At 35.9% G+C, this 13,415-nt stretch overlaps 1 protein-coding gene across 2 annotated transcripts in view; it reads left to right on the forward strand.

Annotated features, from left to right (window-relative positions):
- The window catches only part of CRYBG3 (crystallin beta-gamma domain containing 3), a 124,400-nt gene that overhangs the window by 75,110 nt on the left and 35,875 nt on the right, over positions 1 to 13,415 (forward strand). For both annotated transcript variants that reach the window (XM_073009670.1, XM_073009671.1), the window contains 5 exons: positions 618 to 751; positions 3,719 to 3,845; positions 9,001 to 9,143; positions 9,263 to 9,389; positions 10,599 to 10,631. In XM_073009670.1, the coding sequence (XP_072865771.1) occupies positions 618 to 751; positions 3,719 to 3,845; positions 9,001 to 9,143; positions 9,263 to 9,389; positions 10,599 to 10,631 (564 nt within the window). The remainder of the gene's footprint in view (positions 1 to 617; positions 752 to 3,718; positions 3,846 to 9,000; positions 9,144 to 9,262; positions 9,390 to 10,598; positions 10,632 to 13,415) is intronic.

The following is a 13,415-nucleotide window of genomic DNA, read 5'->3' on the forward strand; positions in this document are numbered from 1 at the left end:
TTTTTCAGTCGAAATTGTGCAGGCTGAACTAACTGAGATATCTGTGGTGTTGGCTATTGTTTCTGCAGTTAATTATCAGTCCTTTTCAACTAGAGTTCAAATAAGATGAATTTTTTCCTTTCAAATTGATGTGGATGGTCTGCCGATTCATGCTTCATCTTCAACATCATCTCTTCCCTTCTTAAATGAGTTATCTATGTGTAAACTGCTGCTTTCCTTGGGGTATTGTCTCCATAAACTTTTGGTAAATCATCAGTGATTTCACCATTCTTCTACCCAAGCTTCACCATAAGTTTGTTTATTCTTGCTTCAATTTTAGCAAAATTTGTATTGCTCTGATAGGGGCTTTTTTCCAACTTCTGTTTCATTCTTCTTAGTACCTCAAACTAGATCCTGTTCAGATGTGTTATAACAAGTTAGTAGGAGTTGATTTTGGTGCAAAAAATTTTTCAATCCATGCAGTTTTTCGTAATACACCTTTTCCATGAACTTTTTGAAATCTCCTCATATTAATTTAAAAAAATAGATAGTAGTCCCTGTACATTTTGTGGTCTTTGGTGTCACTTAAGTAAATATGTATCTATACTAAAATATAAACATGTTAAATACTTTTTCAGGTTATTATTTATGAAAAACCTCACTTCCATGGACAGGCTAAAGAGTTTAGTGAGCATATAGATTCTGTTCCTAACTTTTTGAAAAATGATGGAGATTTTCACAGAATTGGATCAATTCGTGTCATTGGTGGAGTGTGAGTATCGTATTTTTAATATTTGCTCTAGTAGTCTATTTTTGAAGGTCAGCACAAAAATGTGCTAAGCGAAGCAAAAACAACGTTTTTAATCTAAAAATATACATTCCTTCTGTAATATGGAAAGTAAAAAATATTAGTTACTTATGGTTTTCTGTGGACTGTTGTTTCTATTAAAGATTTTGAGATATATTAAATGTAGAAAATAGTTTCTAAAACTTCAACACCTTGTATTTCTGAACACAGGATAGACTATAAGAATTGCAAAATAAAATTAGGTTTTCACAAGTTATGAACGTGAACGAGAGCCCCAGTTTTTATCCACTATTCTGTTGATCATACTTGACTTATGTACCAAGGACCTTGGCAGTGAGCCTTCCCTTGTTAAACAAGGATCTGGGTTGTATGTTGCCAAAGTCAAGGATTTTTGACATTGGTTGCCCCCTGGACTCTGAACTGCTTTTGAGGACGCTCTCTAGGAACCCCTGGATATAATCCCAAGTGTAACCATCATTGCTACCATCCCAGTCTTAGTCAGCAGCTACTGAGGCAGAAGCCTCCCAAATCTGTGATGAGCCTGGGATGTACCTTTATATTTGTATCTTTGTATCCTGGCAGGTGAAACAATGAAGAATAAACTGTCCTCATTGTTTATTTATCATTGTCAACCCAATGCTGGAATCCCTCCAGAAACATTCTGTTGTCTCTCTGTTGATACATTGGTTATTTGGGAATGTTAATTTGTTTTAATTATCAGTATCTCTTGATATTTGCAGTAACATCATATAATTTTGCTAACAGCTACTCTAGTAAAAGATGCTACTAAAATATTTTATTCACAAAAGTTAAGTGAATTGTTTAAGATCACTCAAGGGTCTATATTTAGAGAACTAGACTTTGCAATTTCTGGCAGTAAATTAAGTAATAGCCATACTAGTCAAAATAAAAATGTAAGAGATTATATATGCTGGATATGTAGATTATATCAATTATTAGTCTGACATATTAATCACTTCCTTGTCCTTCAATTTAAAAAATTGTATTTGGGTCTTGAAGAACAAATATGGTTTGGATAAATACATTTTTATTGTGTTTATTTGTAATATTATCTGGTTTGTGAACACACATGTTTCTTGTTAACCTTGCTATAAAATATTTTTGCCTTTTCCTCCCTTTGAGATCTAAATGTTTTTCCTGTTAACTAGATTGACTTAGGTTAAAACCAATTTTCTGCTGCATAGAAAATTATCTGCTAAAATTCTGTGTGATGTACATTGTTATTCTCTAAGGGTTTTTTTTTTAATAGCTATTTTGTAAAAATCCTAAGTAAACATGACTTGTAATGCAAGATGCAAACTTTCATTTGTCTGTGACAACTGCAGAAGAAAGATGTGATGTCCCCATTTAAAGAGGAATAGCTGATTATTTTTTCACAACTTCTACCGTTTTTTGGTTTTGTTGTTTAATTGTATCTGTAGGTAGCATGAACTCCATCCCTGTAACCATCTTGAGGAATCTGGGGAAAGTAAAACTAATGTTTCTTACCTTTTCTCAGATAACACCTATCTTTAAGTATACCAGATGGATATACAAACTGAATCTTAACCAAAACTTAGTCTATTAAGAAAAACTGAGTACATCGTTATTGGACTGTCATATAATGAATTCGTGAATCTTAATCGATCCTTTAAGGTCTTTTATACCTTTTCTTTCTTTTCCCATTCAGATATAAATAAAAGCATGTTCTGAGTAGCCACACTTATATAAAATAAAGCTTAGAATTTAAAAGTTGTTTTGTGAAATTTATTTTCATATAACAGTTGAAGAATAAAATGTTAGTTCATTTCCATAGTACAGATATACTGAGATGTATAAATAGGTTTATAGGTTTATTCCAATTCATGTGGACCCTGTGCCCCACCATCATACCTAGGCTTACAGAAAGGGGAGAGGGAGTAACAATTAATGGCTGCTATTTTGTGCCCTATGAAAACAATTGTTTGGAATATTTTCTGTATCTTCACAACCACAGTAGGAGTGAAGAAAGAGAAAGCAGTAGTAGGCAGCCTTCCTAGGCTTTATTTTGTCAAGCTCCTGAATTTCAAAGTTCCCAACCCTGGAGCTCAGAAATAGTCACCCTTGGAATCTGCACTGTTGGAGGGCCTCTCAGCCTAACTACGCAGTGTGGCTAAAGGCAGATTCGAGAAGGCCAGCTTGTTTCATGAGCCATCTATGCTCACATTGCATTAGATACTGTGGATTAGTTTATAAAAAGGTAAGCTTTATGGAGGAGCTTAATAACTCATGGTATTTATCAGTGTCTTATACTGATAGTTTTAGATTAGAAGTCAAGAAAGTAGTGGGACCAACATTTCCCACCTGTAAGTATCTACAGATGTCCTTGTATACATGGAGGGCCCTGAGGCTAATAACAGCTCAGTCGAATTTCTTGGTTCCTCTTTGATAAACCATCTTGTATTTTGTTTTAGAACTGAAGCCTGGTGACAGATTCGCTTGATTTAAACCCTGAATAAATGTTTCATGTAAAAGTCATTCTGTTGTTCCAGAATGGCTTAATTAGTAAAATAAAAATGATTATCTTTGGATCTCCATGTAAATTTGTATCCTTTCTCATTGGCTCTGTGCACTTCCTATTATATTTACTTGACACACTGTTCTCTGACCACCTTGTGCTGTAGTATCAAGTCACACCATAAACATTTAAAACGCATTGCTCTGTTGCAGTTCTGTAATTAACCTTTTGTTGGGAAAAGCCTCCATATTATAAAAATTATTGATCTATGAAGCACATACCATTTGTCTATCTTTGTAAATGAAACAAAATTAATGTGCTGCTTTTTACAATATGGAGATGAGCCACTATGAGGTTTATCTTGATTGTCTCTGTTTTGCTTTCTTGACTACCGTTTTATTAATGGGTCATTTGGGTGTCCCCTGTATTTCTAGGTGGGTTGCCTATGAAAAAGAACATTTTAAAGGCCAGCAGTTTCTGCTTGAAGAAGGAGACTTTGAAGACAGTAATGCTTGTGGTGCATTAAGTGGCCCTATCTTGTCTTTCCGGTACTTACAAGCTGTGAGTTAGCTTCCTTATCCTTAATGTTCTACTTTTTAAAAAATCTATTCACAAAAATTGGACATGACTCCTGATAGAACATGCGATTATAAAATAGAAGAGCATTAACCTCAACTGCTTATGCAACTTGCCTATTTTTCTTAACTGCCATGATTATTATAGATTTTTTTTTAACTTTTCAGCCATTGTTTCCATAATCATTTTTTGAGTACCTTCTTTGTTAGATGCCAGGAGTGGCCAGACTCAGCCCCCACATTTACACAGCAGGCAGTCTGGTAAGGAAGATAGCACTTACTTGTATAAATGTTTGGTATTGCTTGGCTATGATTGTATTAAGTACAAATTACTCAGGGTTCCCAGAAAAAGGTCAGTTGGTCAGTTATCCCCACTTGAATAGAGAGGGCTTCATGGAAAAGATGACAGCTGGCTGAAATTTCAAGTTCAAAAAAGAGTTAACCAAGTGAAAAAGTTCTAGAACAGGGTGAAGGAAAAAGGTAGGTGCCTGTTTAGCAAGAGATTAACACGTTAATGTGTAAAGTCAAGGTTATATAAGCCATTGATTCTCAGCTGTGGGTGACTTTACCCCTTAGGGGGCCTTTGGCAACGTCTGGAGGCATTTTGGATTGTCATATCCGGAGCAAGCGTGCTACCCCTGCAGGGCAGAGGCAACGGTTGCTGCCAAGCCCCTAGAATGTGAAGGACAGTCCCCGACAACAAAGAATTACAGGGTTCCAAATATTAATAGTGCTGAGATTGAGAAATTTTGTAAGCGAAATTTTGCCATGTTTAGGGAAATGTGGTTAACTTGGGATGTTAGGGAGAACTTTGGAAAGATGAGTCTCAAGCCAGATAACAAAGGACCATATTGAGGAGTTTAGATTTTTTTTTCCTGAGTTGACCATGAACTGTTGATGGATTTTAGGCCTAGTAAGCATGATTACATTAATGACTTAGAAAGATCATTTTGGTGACTGTACCAAATGAGTTGGAAACTAATTCTACCTGAAAGAAATATAAAACAATCCACTGAAGATTAGGCACTGGGATTGCTTGAGCAATAGATAAATAATTTGTGATATATTTAGTCTATAATTGTAATGCACAAGGGCCATGGGATTTTCTTTATTTAGCCATGTCTGTCTTGATATCTAAAAGGTAAGCAAGACAAAGCAAGACAGAGCCTTCTTTATGCTTTAGATCATTGTGACCATGTACACTGAGGAAATCATGGCTCATTATTCAAAGCATCGTCCACCCGGTATTGAATAATTTAAAATTTTCTCCCAGCTTATTTTAAAAAAGGTTGGGTGGCGCATTGCTAATGCTAGAAATGTTCATCCCTGAATTTGATGGTGTCTTCTAAAGATGATTTTAAAGCAAGCATAACAAAAGACCAAACCCCAAGTCACTAGTTGAAATCCCCCAGTAGTAGAAAATGTGGAAAGTTACAAATATTGCAACTACATTGCTAAATAATTCGGAGATATTTGATATAGACAGAGGCTAAAATGCATAATAGAAAAAATAGCAGAAACAAACATGCTAATTACTACTGCAAACAAAAGTTTTGGGCATGTACAAAAATGATGACAGTTTTTTTGGGGTTTTTTTGTTTGTTTGTTTGTTTGTTTTTTGAGATGGAGTCTTGCTCTGTTGCCCAGGCTGGAGTGCAGTGGCACAATCTCGGCTCACTGCAAGCCCCGCCTCCTGGGTTCATGTCATTCTCCTGCCTCAGCCTCCCAAGTAGCTGGGACTACAGGCACCCGCCACCACGCCTGGCTAATTTTTTGTATTTTTAGTAGAGATGGGGTTTCACTGTGTTAGCCAGGATAGTCTTGATCTCCTGACCTCGTGACCCACCCACCACCCGCCTCAGCCTCCCAAAGTCCTGGGATTATAGGCATAAGCCACCACACCTGGCTGGTTTTTAAAAATATATATATAAGTAAAAATACCCTTCAAACAGTATCTTCTCTTCTGTCCTCCTTAAATTAGATTTTAAAAAAATTAAAATATTAGTTGTTAGCTCATAGCTAAAGATGTTATTATAACCCTCATAATAATCTTAACATTTATGAAGAACTTACTAATGGCTTTATATGCATATTTGTACTAATCTTCGCAAAGACTATGAATTGGAGACTCTTATGATTCCTGTCTTAGAGATATAGAAACTGATTGTCTAAGAGGTTAAGTACTGTGCCCAAGTGTAGACCTTTGATTTGAGGACAAGTGTGTCTTACTCTAGAGCCCATGTGAGATAATCCATTTTCCATTGCTCCAAAATGCTTAAACTTAAAAAGTACCTTAACAATAAAAAATTGGATTTCATTCAGACTTACCAGCATTTTATTTGTAGCTATAAATATAGGGTCACATTACAGACCAATATACATATATAATAAATACATGATTTTCAGACACTTTATCATTTACATTTAAGTTCACTAAAATATTTTCAGATGAAATACACTAAAATATCTACATGTATTTAGACAATATAAAATATATATGTACATACTGTGAAAATGCTTTAAAAACTTGCTTATCAAATTATACTTAGAAAAATTGTATATTCCGCAGACACAGCATTATTATTGGAAAGGAGTTCTTAAAGTTCTTGTAGTTGTGACAGCCCTCTGTGACTTAATATGTAGAGTTAATGTGAGACATTGTTACCCCATACAGAGGCAGAGATGTCTCCAGCCTGGGGAAGAGTGAAGCACTGCATTTAAGATCTCCATTGAAGTAATATAAAATACACTAGAGGACAGATAGAAGAGCTGCATAATGCAATACAGTTTTCAAATGTCCTGGCTCCAGTATATGGAACACTCTGGATCTACAAAGGTCAAAAACCGGACATGTTCCTTAGGGATCATGTGATCTGTGTCATGGAGTGCTTTGGAGAGGACAACTAGAAATGTGTTCCTAATTCCAAATGAGTCATTCAAATACATTGGAGTTGATTTTTTTTTTTAAGGCAAGGACCAAAAGGAATATAACAGTATTTAGGCTCCCAGGGACTAGGGAATTTTTATTCCTTGACTTCTTCAATAACACTTCCTTGGTGTGCTTGTTTTTCCCTAGTTTTCTACTAGATTAATTTTATATTTGCTTTTGTTGTGATTTTCAGACTTTAGGCCTCTTTTCAGACCTTCGACATCGGGTTGGTATGCAGCGGAGACCATTTTTTTCTCCTAAATTAATGGATACATCAGATCTCCACCAATGTCTCATGTCACATTGCCCTCTGGAGATTGTAATGCAAGGACTCAGCTGAGGGATTTTATGGAATTTAAAAGTAATCAAATTACTGATCCTTAAGACTTATCTTTGGGCCTGAAGCAATTGCTCAGTAGTGTTCTCTTAGTGGCAGGCAGTACTGTACCTGAGATTCTACTAACTTACGCAAGTGCTTTAAAGTATAAAATGGAATACAGTTTTTAAGGTTGTTCCATCATTGTTCCTTAGTCTCAAGCAGAAGAGCTACATTTAAATCTAGGTGACTTTGACAGTACTTAATTGTGTAGAAAAGCAGCAATGGTAGTAATCTAGTAATCTCACAGGGTTTACCCTGGACTTTATTGTTAGTTGGTTAAAAACTCTTAATTATATTTAATATTCCATCAAGTGACGGATGAAGTAAAAGTCTTATTAAAGTAAAAGGCGTATTAAACCATTGGACATTTACATTGTTTACAATTTTTCACTATTGTAAATAATACATTTTTGCATACAAGTTTCTCACCATTTAGTTCCCTTAGGAGACTTCTTAATTCAAAAAGGAATTACAGGGTCAGAGAGTGTGAACAGTTTCTTTTTAAACTATTTTCTAAGCCATTTTCTAAAATAGATGTTTAATCTTGTTTGCATCAGCAATGTTTTGACAAAACTGAACTTTTAGATCTTTCTTTAAGAAATGCAAGTTTTAGGCCAGGCACGGTGGTTAACGCCTGTAATCCCAGCACTTTGGGAGGCCAAGGCAGGCAGATCACGAAGTCAGGCGATTGAGACCACCCTGGCTAACACGGTGAAACCCCGTTTCTACTAAAAATACAAAAAATTAGCCGGGCGTGGTGGCGGGCACCTGTAGTCCCAGCTACTCAGGAGGCTGAGGCAGGAGAATGGCGGGAACCCGGGAGGCGGAGCTTGCAGTGAACGGAGTTTGCGCCACAGCACTCCAGCCAAGTGAAAGTTCTGGCAGGGCGCAGTGGCTCATGCCTGTAATCCCAGCACTTTGGGAGACCAAGGCAGGCGGATCACCTGAAGTCGGGAGTTCAAGACCAGCCTGACTAACATGGAGAAACCCCATCTCTACTAAAAATAAAAAATTAGCAGGGCGTGGTGGCACATGCCTTTAATCCTAGCTACTGGGGAGGCTGAGGCAGGAGAATTGCTTGAACCTGGGAGGCGGAGTTTGCAGTGAGCTGAGATCACACCATTGCACACCAGCCTGGGCAACAAGAGCATCTCAAAAAAAAAAAAAAAAAAAAAAGTGAAAGTTTTATCTAATTGTTTTAGTTTGAATTTCTTTAATTTACTAATGAAATTAGACATTTGCATATTTATTTTCTCTTTCGTGAACTTTGTCTTTTGCCAAAAATCTATTAGAGTCATAGAGATTTTCTTTGTTTTAAATGTGTTGACTCACTCTAAATTTTTCTAATTTCCTGTCATCATTTTAATTTTTTAATGAGCATTTTTTGTTAAGCAAATTATATGTATTTTTCTTATTATATTTAAGCTCATAAAATCCTGTCACACATAGCCAAAGTACACTATTTACTTTTGTTTCATAGAGTTTTTGTTCCTTAGGCACAAGTGAGACTAGTTTCCTTGGCAATTAGTGTTGCTTATGACAGCCTATAAGTCTCAGCAATTTACTGTTTATATAACTATTTAAATTACTGTTTAAATAACTATTTATATAAAAATGCAATATCTTCCCAATTAAAGTAAATTCAGGCTGATTTTTTCCTTTAAACTATGTGGAAGTAATAACTATAAAATTGTTTCCTGGGCCATCTAAAATTGTTCCTGGAGTTATCTGTGTAAAAATTACCCCATCAGTATGTGATATTTTGCTAAGATAGTAGCAGTCCATAAAACAGAATATGTATGTTTTCCTAAACTTTCCTCTTTTTCCTTTTAGAATTTTATAGAATCTTCTGTCACACTGTTTGAATCTGACCTAGAAAGTGGGAAGTTTATTGACATTACAAATCAGGAAATTTCTGATTTGGAAGAAATTGGCTTTGGCAGTAAAACAAGATCCATTCATGTTAAAAGTGGAGTGTAAGTTGCCCCCTCCTCTAAGAACCTTGAGAGGAGAGTCTTTGGTATTTAAAATTGTTGTTTGCTCAATTGTATATCACTTGTTTTTATGTTTTTGTTTTTTCTTTCTTCCCTACTAGATGGGTTGCCTACCAGCAAAAGTTCTTCTGTGGAGAACAGTACATTTTAGAAAAAGGGAAATACAAATGCTTTTTTGACTGGGGAGGATCAAGTAATATAATCATGTCGATACGACCAATCCAACTGGTGAGCGAAGTGTAAATATAGCCAATGCTGCATCATGTAATAGTATGCAATTGAATATGTGGAAAACACTTTTTAAAAGTGGAGTTGTTGAATGATGTCATGTGTGTATATAGAAAGAAAATGCAATAGCAATTGAATTTCTATAGACTCCATAGAGAGTAGTAGATATTAACACATGAACGAGATGACTTCATAATTTGATCAGTTCATTCACTTAACTGCATTTATTTAATGTCTCTGATGTGTTGGACACTATGCTAATCACTGGAGATAAGAATTGAATAAGACTGTCCTGATGGTTCTCTGTCTCCCAGAGGAGATAGATGTATGGACAATTAATGGTAGTATGATTAGTGAGAAAATGAAGTGTGTAGGCAGTGCAGGGGAGCAGGGAAAGGGAACACTCAGTGCCTGGGGAATTGAAGACCTTGCCTCAGAATAGGATGTATTGGTGAATTGAGTGATAGTGTAAAGGATAAAAGCAATTTTTCTAGGCAGAAAGGGCATTTCACAAAGAAGGAATAATCTCCTTGTTTTGCAAATTCATGAAGTTGTAGAAGAGTGTGGCCAGTTTGGATAATAAACCCTGCCGAACAATAAGAGTGCCCATGAAATAATGTTCAGAAATTCACACTCCTTCTTTGTAATGGGCACTAGGCCATATTTTTCTTCCACCTACAATATTACTTAAAAGTGAATTAGTTATAAATACTAAAATTATTATAAGAGAATTCAGTAGGTTATTTGAGAGCCATAGCCAATTCAAAGAGTCTCATAAATAGGTCAAACCATCAAAAAATTTTTTCAAGCTGGTTGCAGTGGCACAGGTGTGCAATCCCAGCACTTTGGGAGGCCAAGGTAAAAGATCGCTAAAGCCTAGTAGTTTGAGACCAGCCTGAGCAACACAGTGAGACCTCCTCTCTACAAAAAATAAGCAAAATTAATTGGGCGTGGTGGCACATGACTGTAGTCCCAGCTACTTGGGAGGCTGAGTTGGGAGGATCGCTTGAGCCCTGAGGATCAAGGGTGCAGTGAGCTGGGACTGTGTCACTGTACCCCAACCTGGACAACAGAGGAATACTCTCTCAGAAAAGCAAGGGGAAAAAAAAAAGAAAAAAAAAATCTTTTCAAAGGATATTTTCAAAACTTTCAAAAAGACAACTAAGATTATGTGAGTACAATTTTGAAAATGTTTTAATATGTTTTCAGGAACCACTTGGGATAAATGAACCTCCGCATTTGGTATGTTTTAAAATATTCTTATAATTGTTAAATTGTTTACTAAAAGCATTTATACCCTTTCTCTCAAATATTTCTCTTTTCTGCAGATAACTTTTATGTGTCTCTCTGGCAGAGCAGATTATATTGCACTTGGTATCTATGAGTAGAAGAATTTACATCTTTGTCAGTGGTTGTATTAGACTGGGTTTGTCACACTTCCTTTTGTTTTCTCCTGACAGAGCTGTAGCTCTGACCACTTTAGGGTCATTTTGAACTTCTGGCACTCTTTCTTTCCCATTGTCCATTCTTTCTTCAGTGTCACATTCTTCATAGAATATTATATTTATCTCTGGAAGAGCAAACTTACCATGGAAAAGTCACTGTCTTAGCATGCTTGTTATGTACATGTATTTCTAATACCTATAATCAAATATTTCTGAGCTAGTGAACTTGAAACCCTATATTCATTTCTACTGTATTAATGGTTTAAAGGGAACTGGACAATACTTTGGAGCCCAACATTTGTTTATTTTCTACTGAGGGCTAGAAATTGTACCTATTTAACATTTCTAATAAGTCCGTAAGGTCAGTATTACTCCCATTTATAGATAATAAATCTGAGATTCAGAATTTAAGTAAGTGCCATATACACAACTAGAAGTAGCAAAAGAGACGTTTCTAGTATGGACCACACTTGACAAAACCACATGTTCAGGGTTTTACATCAAATGAAGACATAATCATGATACGAGCAGTACAACTATAGAAGGAAGAGGGGGTGAGAGACGTTGCTTCCTTTGTCAGAAAAATTGTTGTCAAAAAGCCAAATATAGTGATTACTTTTAAATATTTGGCATTTGCTGCCGTTACATAATGCTCAGTGTTTTTCTCTGAATGTGTATGTTTTTCATATTCATGTCAGTGTTTATTTCAGACCAGCTTAGTTTAACCATGTTTCCATTCACAATGCTTTTGGGTTTTATTATTTTCTGATTAGCTCAGGCCTATTGGGAACATTTCCTTTCTGAATATAATTGAGTTGTTGTATTTAGAGACACTTCCTGCCAGATTTTTATTTTGAAATTTTGAAAACTCCCAACTGTGGATTTTTAAAGTGTTTTTTCACATGAATCAAAACAACATGAGTAGATAGAAGAAAGAGAAATTATTTCAAACTGCGCATTTTTTGAGTTCTAAGTACAGATAAAAAGCCTCGTTTTTTTAATCTCTGTTTCTCCTGCTCCTACCTCCTTGTTCTTTTTTTTATGGACTTCCTTGTTTGGGGCAGATTGCTGGGAGAATTTTCTTTATAGTATTTCCAGTCTAACTGGAAGAGAGGAAGCTGCAGAAAACGCCCAGTGAAATCAGCTCCACTTCATTTTTCTGGGTATGGCTAAGGTATTGCCTTGTGGAATAAGCATTTCTGACAGGTGTATGATAACTGGATATTTAGTAACACATGAACAAAACATTCTTAGTTTACCCAGTATCAAAGGTCTTGTTATTTTCAGTGGATCAAATTTTCAGACATTCTTCTTGTGTATACTTTCTTAAAACAGATCTTGGCTGACACGCTGGTTCTGGTTCAATAACTAGAAAGTATTTTCAACAGGCAGTAGTTACAACAGTCAGATTGGCAATACAGATGCTGTGTTCAGATGGGGTACTAATTTTCCCTGAGGAATGAGGAGGAAGTTTCATTTCAGAGCTCAAGTCAGAGAGGGAATTTTTTTATGCTGGTGATTTTAAGGGGAACCTCAAGCAACCTAAGAGGGGAAAAGCCAGAAAATGTAGGTGTATAGGGATTAGTATACATTATGAGTGTTACGATGATTGAAAATATTGTTAATGACTGTTCTGGAAACATATCATGAGGAGATGTGGCTTATTTGAGATATTGGTGGAACGCCACCTTTTGTTTTTTAATTTTATTTTTTGTTTTGGGATTAGGAAAGTTTTATTTTGTTTTAATTTTTTTGTCTTTATTTCTTCTTAAAAATAGAAGGGAGGGATACATGTACAGAACGTGCCGGTTTGTTACATAGGTATACGTGTGCCATGGTGGTTTGCTGGACCTACTGACCAGTCCTCTAAGTTCCCTCCTCTCACCCCTCACTCCCCAGCAGGCCCTGGTATGTGTTGCTCCCTTCTCTGTGCCCATATGTTCTCAATGTTCAACTCCCACTTATGAGTGAGAACATGCAGAGACCACCACCTTTTATTGAGAAGATTTTTTTTTTCTGAAGGCTGAAGCTTGGTCATTATGTCTAATTAGCAACTCAAGATATATAGGATCGCTATAGAATTCTTCACTGTTAGCAAGTGACATTTTTTTTTTTAAATTTCCCTCCCAAACAAAAACCAAACAGAATATGTATTATCTGCATATCGTCATCATCTCTCTTACCACAAGTCCTGAATACTGGAATCTAGTACTAGATTAAATCTTGTAACAGTGAATTTAGTTTTCAGAGGCAGTTGTAGTTAGGCATTATTCTCTAGAAATTCTAACCAGTTCTCCCCTTTGACTCAGCCAAGTACTTTTTGTTTCTAGAATCTTTTTAAAGCCCATTTCCAGATATAATTAAATGTTTGGATTTATTTAAATATTGAGCCCCTGTTCCATTTTATGCATGATTCTCACCAAGAAAAACAACTAGGTATTTTCTTATATTGGATAATTTAGCCTCACTGAATTTTAAAGTGATCACAGGATCTGTAATAATTGTTGCTACTGTTTTCATGTATGGGGGATAGGAAAATGACAGCTTTAGGCAAATACAGTAAGATTTATAAGCAGTAAAG

Source organism: Chlorocebus sabaeus, chromosome 22, assembly GCF_047675955.1.
Source record: "Chlorocebus sabaeus isolate Y175 chromosome 22, mChlSab1.0.hap1, whole genome shotgun sequence".
Lineage (NCBI taxonomy): Eukaryota > Metazoa > Chordata > Mammalia > Primates > Cercopithecidae > Chlorocebus > Chlorocebus sabaeus.